Below are 5843 nucleotides of genomic sequence, written 5' to 3'. Positions count from 1 at the left end.
GGTTCACCAGTAAGTGCTTCAGGTTCATCGCCAAGAGGTAAATTCGGTTGGTGAAAAGGATCGCCTTCTTCGCGTCTCCATTGATTAAGTCGACTACAAACCCATCCCCAATTCATCCAGAATTGGTGATGACTAATTGGTTGATCTATTCCAGTTACACTGCTTTCGGAGCTCGAGTGGAATTCCATATCGGAATAGCTGTCGAAAACCGAGGAATTTGAACTAATTGCGAGTTCCATCTGGTACGGTTAGATAAAGGGTTTTCGATATGAAATGATTTTGGGATATCAGATGTTATTCTAATTACATAGAATACTTATGTATAGTACAGAAGATCCCGTAGATTACGGAGAAATTTTCGGAAGCTGTCAGGCAAAGTTTACAGTAACAGATACGCTAAGATATGAATTTTTGTCTATACACTATTTATGCAATCAATGCAGTAAGATGTGTCTAGACTGAAAATGATAAGAAGGTACTTTCCTAAGGATGATAAGCAGGTAATTTTTGACACGAAATGAAAAGCAAAACTTTTGACATGCAGACACGGTCGAAGTCCAGACTCACTAATGCATCCTAACGACTATCAGTTAGACACACTAATGCAAGACATGGTTCGCTAAGACCACCGCTCTGATACCAACTGAAATGCCCCGTTCATATAAATTATAAACATTTCATAATAGTTGATCACATCGCGAGGTACTTGACCTCTATATGATACATTTTACAAATATTGCATTCGTTTTTAAAATACAAACTTTCATCACATCGAAGATTGAAGGCATGCATACCATTTCATAATATATCCAACTATAATTGACTTAATAATAATAATCTTGATGAACTCAACGACTCGAATGTAACGTATTTTGAAATATGTCATGAATGACTCCAAGTAATATCTCTAAAATGAGCAAATGCACAGCGGAAGATTTCTTTCATACCTGAGAATAAACATGCTTTAAAGTGTCAACCAAAAGGTTGGTGAGTTCATAGGTTTATCATAATAATCATTTCCATAATTTTAATAGGCCACAAGATCCTCATTTTTCATAAATATCATTACACTCGCAAGTGTATAAAATCCATTCGTATGATGAACACCTGGTAACCGACATTAACATAATGCATATAGAATATCCCTTGCATACTCACAAGTATGCCATAAATATTGACAATCGTAATCACCATTTAAATCGAAGTACTAAAGCATTTCAAATTCCAGAATGGGGTTTGTTAGGCCCATAGATCTATCTTTAGGATTCGCGTCAATTATGGGTCATTTCCCTAATTCTTAGGCTACCAGACTTGAAGGGGCGAAATTCAGTTTAATAATCCAACCATACAATGTAGTTTTAAGTACTTGTGTCTATTTCGTCAAACATTGATAAAACAGCGCATGTATTCTCAGTCTCAAAAATATATATTGCAAAAACATTTAAAAATGGAGCAAATGAAACTCACCATACTGTATTTTGTAGTAAAAATACATAGGACGACATTGAACAAGTATAGGGTTGGCCTCGGATTCATGAACCTATATCATTATATATATATATATATATATATATATATATATATATATATATATATATATATATATATATATATATATATATATATATATATATATATATATATATATATATATATATTAACACATATAATTTAGCATATAATAATAATCAAACCCGTTTGTATATATTATTTATATATTACTTATTTAAAATAGTAATGTAATATTTATATAGTTATTATATATGTATTTGATATATTTTTATATAAATAACTTTTTTGGTTTGTTAAAATAATGACTTTACTAATACTAAAAACAGTGTTAATAATAATAATAATAATAATAATAATAATAATAATAATAATAATTAGTTTTAATAATGAAAATACTAATTTTGATAATAATACTAATCATTTTATTTGTAGTAATAATAATAATAATGGTAATAATATATTAAAATAATGATACTTCAAATAATGATACTTTTAAAATGATAATTTTAATTATAATGATAACTTAAAAAAAATGATAATCCTTAATATTAATGATACTTTTAATAAACATGTTAATGATAGTAATAATAATAATAATAATAAACTTAATGATAATGATGTTAATAATAATTTTACTAAAATTGATAATTTTAACAAGCATGATAATAATAATATTTATATTCCTAAAAATGATAATACTATAATTTATATTTATGATACTATTATTAATCATCATGTTATTAATTTTGGAGATAATAATATTAGTATACAATAATAAAAATATATGAAATAAAACTATTAATAATAGTAGGGGTTATACCATCCTAATCACCATGAATTTGTGTATTATTATCGACATCATCGTTATCGACTTAACAAATTCATCATCGTTCTCGGTTATCATCCTCACCATCATCATCCTTCGTATCATCGTCATTATCCTTATACATCATCATGATCATAACCCTCTCCGTTAACCATTATCATAATCATAATCACACTACATGATCATCACCGGTCATCATTATCTGTATCAGTATCATCATCTCACCTCATAATCGTCTCCATCAACCTATCATTCTCTTTATTATCATCTTAGAAGTCGTCATTCACCATCACCTTGCATCATCACCTCATTGTCTCACTGTCACTTCGTATCCTCATCATGCTCTTGGTATCATCGAACATCATCAACTTTATCTCGTCATCATGCATCATCCTCCATAACAAGTGGTTTTTTTGTTTTGCTTGTCAAGTAGGAATCAGAGAGGCACGATGGGCAAGATCGTGGCCCAAATACATAAACTTAGATACAGCCCAACTACTCATAATAACAGCCCAATTACTCATAATAACAGCCCAATTAAGCATATACCAAACGACCCAATAACACAAGTAATTTGACCCAACAACAGAAAAATAAAAGGAATCATATCCGATTGGTACTGTTGATCAAAAGGAATTAAAACAAAGGAAAACAGCGATTCTTATGGATTAGGAGAGTAGGTTAAAAGCAACGAATAGGAAGAAAGCCAATGGGGTCATGGTTCAATCATTTTCTTATTCCCAATTATAATCGTCATCATTTTCATTATAATACTGCGTATATCATTGTCTTCCTACATCAACATCTTATAAACCGTTTTATTATTCGCCATCATCTTCACTATATTAGACGTACGGAAAACAGAAAATAAATGGCAAAAACTTCTTGTTTCTGAGCTGTGTTTAAGTGTACACAGTAACATCAATAGCAATAGCAGTAGTAACCATCGTAGTTACAACATCAAGTAACAAGTCGATTATCATGTAATTCCATGATAATAGAAAACCACTAAAGGATCTTTGTTGGTGGTTGTATTCGTTAACAACAGAAATGAAAACAAAATAGGAGACGAACAGTTAACATATGAAGTAGATGATTCGCTGGATTGTTGATGTCCTTTCAAACAAAAATATATATAGTAGTATAGCAGTAACATTGTGGCGGTGATTCTAAAAGAAAATAGAAATAGGAGAGATATAAAGGTGGTGGTTGCATTCGTGAAAACTGAAAGAAACAGATAGTAACAATAGTTCAATTGAAATGGGTTTCATGGTGACGAGGTTTTGAAATGGGTGTTGATAAATAAATGGGTTTTGGTTGTACGCATGAAAGAAACAGAAAGAATGAAAAAGAAACGCAGCAGGTAATGATCTCCACGATGTTGTGGATGGTGGTATACGTTGGTTGAGGAGGAGGAAGCAAGAAAGTTGAGTGGTGATGGTTCGGGTTCAACAAGAAACACAGACATTGTGTTAATGTAATTGTGTATGTAAGCATGTGTATGTAAATAAAAGATGTTATCCATCAATTTTAAAAACAGTTCCAAGTAGTGCAAGTTGTTAAATAACTTTACCATAATTCAACATTAAACAGAAGTATCGATTGTGAATCTCATTCGAGATATTAATAATAATATAATAATAATTATAATATAATTTAAAATATAAACCCGTGAAATCTTAACCGTCATCTACTATTCCTTTCACGGACTGGATTTCGTGTTCTGTTGATCATCAGTGGCGGATAAAAAGTCTTCAGAAAAATCTCAAATTTTTACATTAATTATATTTATTTATTTTGGTCATTATGGTATAAAATTCGATCATTAACTATTAAATAAAAATTACATTAATTATTCATTCCCAACCCCAAGTAAAATATAAAAATTTTAAAATTCAACAATTAGTTCCTAAATACATTTTTAATGAGCCTAAAATTTATAGAACTCATTTTCGAATCACCGTTTATTTTAAAATCATATAAGTTCGAATTAAACTTCTCTAAATAATAATCGTTACAATTATTAAATAATTATATTTGATATACTCTATATATATATATATATATATATATATATATATATATATATATATATATATATATATATATATATATATATATATATATATATATATATATAGATTTATTTTAATAATAATTTAATTATATTGTATATTATTATTTCAAGTTATTATATATATTCATATAGTTATATTTATATTTATATGTATACACATTTAGTTACAAATATTGGTTCGTGAATCGTCGGAAATGATCTAAGTTAAATGATTGTAAGAAACTAGTTCAAAGATTTTGAGACTCAGGATAATAGACTTTGCTTATCGTGTCGAAATCATATAAAGATTGAGTTTAAATTTGATAGGAAATTTCCGGGTCGTCACAAAAAGAAACAACATTGTGACATCCACAACCAAATCTTAAGCTAAACCATTACATAATCACTTTGTCTTCTTGCTTCCACTGGAACTAGCTTCATGCTTCCTCTTTTGACCCACATTCTGACCTCCACTTCCACTGCCACTTGATGCATTTGGGCATTTCCTCTTGTTATTATGGCCACTCACACCACAATTACCACATGTGTTACTCCTTCATTTCCTTGATAACTTTCCATTTGTGACCATGCTTTCATTCTCATGAATTCCTTTTCTTCTAGACTTCTTTGGTCTACCAGCTTGAGGTACATTGATTAGTGGTAATAGTTTGGTTGCATTTGGTTTTATCCACATACTACTGCCATTAATTGGTTTAATGGTAAAATCATACGTGTTTCTCCAAGTTTCTTTCAAGTAAACAGGGTCCACCCAATGCTCAGGTACACCAACATCACCTGAATTGTCTGCCATATTCCAAATACTAGCTACTGCATGTCTGTAGGGCATACCAGTAATCTCCCATCTTCTGCAAGCATAAGTTTTCTTTTGTAAGTCAACTACACATTGCTCACCAGTGAGTCCATTGACTTGATAAAATTCATTTCCACTCCAAAGAACTTGATACTTATGGGCATCCTTTATGATTGAATCAAACATTTTTTTGGCCCCAGGTGTAAAGGGTCCATCACACTTATCAACTTTTTCCCTTGATGTAACAATCTTTTTCATCAGATATTCTCTCACATATTCTAAACAACTGATTATAGGTTTGTCTCTAGCATTAACCAACTATTTGTTCAAAACCTCACAAACATTGTTTAACAATACATCTGATTTAGCCCTTCCTGTAAGCAGTTAATTAATAATTACAAATTTATTAAGTAATTTAATCAATTACATAACTAAACCATTTTAAGTAATTAAAAGACATAATATACCAGTAAAGTGACTTCTTGACCATTAACATGGTGGGATTTTAGATAAATAGGTGTGGCATTCCTTACTGAATGTCTTCAACTCAAGCATTGCTTTTTTAAAGTGAGGAACAGTAGTTGCAGTAGAACACTTCCACAAGTGATTTTTAAATGCAAGACCATTGAAGCCTCTTG

General features: G+C 30.1%; 1 protein-coding gene across 1 annotated transcript; it reads right to left on the bottom strand.

Moving 5' to 3' along the window:
• Positions 1 to 4950: 4950 nt before the first annotated feature.
• On the bottom strand, positions 4951 to 5463 carry LOC139874910 (uncharacterized). Its single transcript, XM_071862300.1, has one exon. The coding sequence runs from the start codon at positions 5461 to 5463 to the stop codon at positions 4951 to 4953; it is 513 nt and encodes a 170-aa protein (XP_071718401.1).
• Positions 5464 to 5843: the final 380 nt, after the last annotated feature.

The sequence above is a fragment of the Rutidosis leptorrhynchoides genome, chromosome 11, assembly GCF_046630445.1.
Source record: "Rutidosis leptorrhynchoides isolate AG116_Rl617_1_P2 chromosome 11, CSIRO_AGI_Rlap_v1, whole genome shotgun sequence".
Lineage (NCBI taxonomy): Eukaryota > Viridiplantae > Streptophyta > Magnoliopsida > Asterales > Asteraceae > Rutidosis > Rutidosis leptorrhynchoides.
The sequence above is the reverse complement of the archived record's forward strand: the minus strand, read 5'-3'. Positions and strand labels throughout refer to the sequence as shown.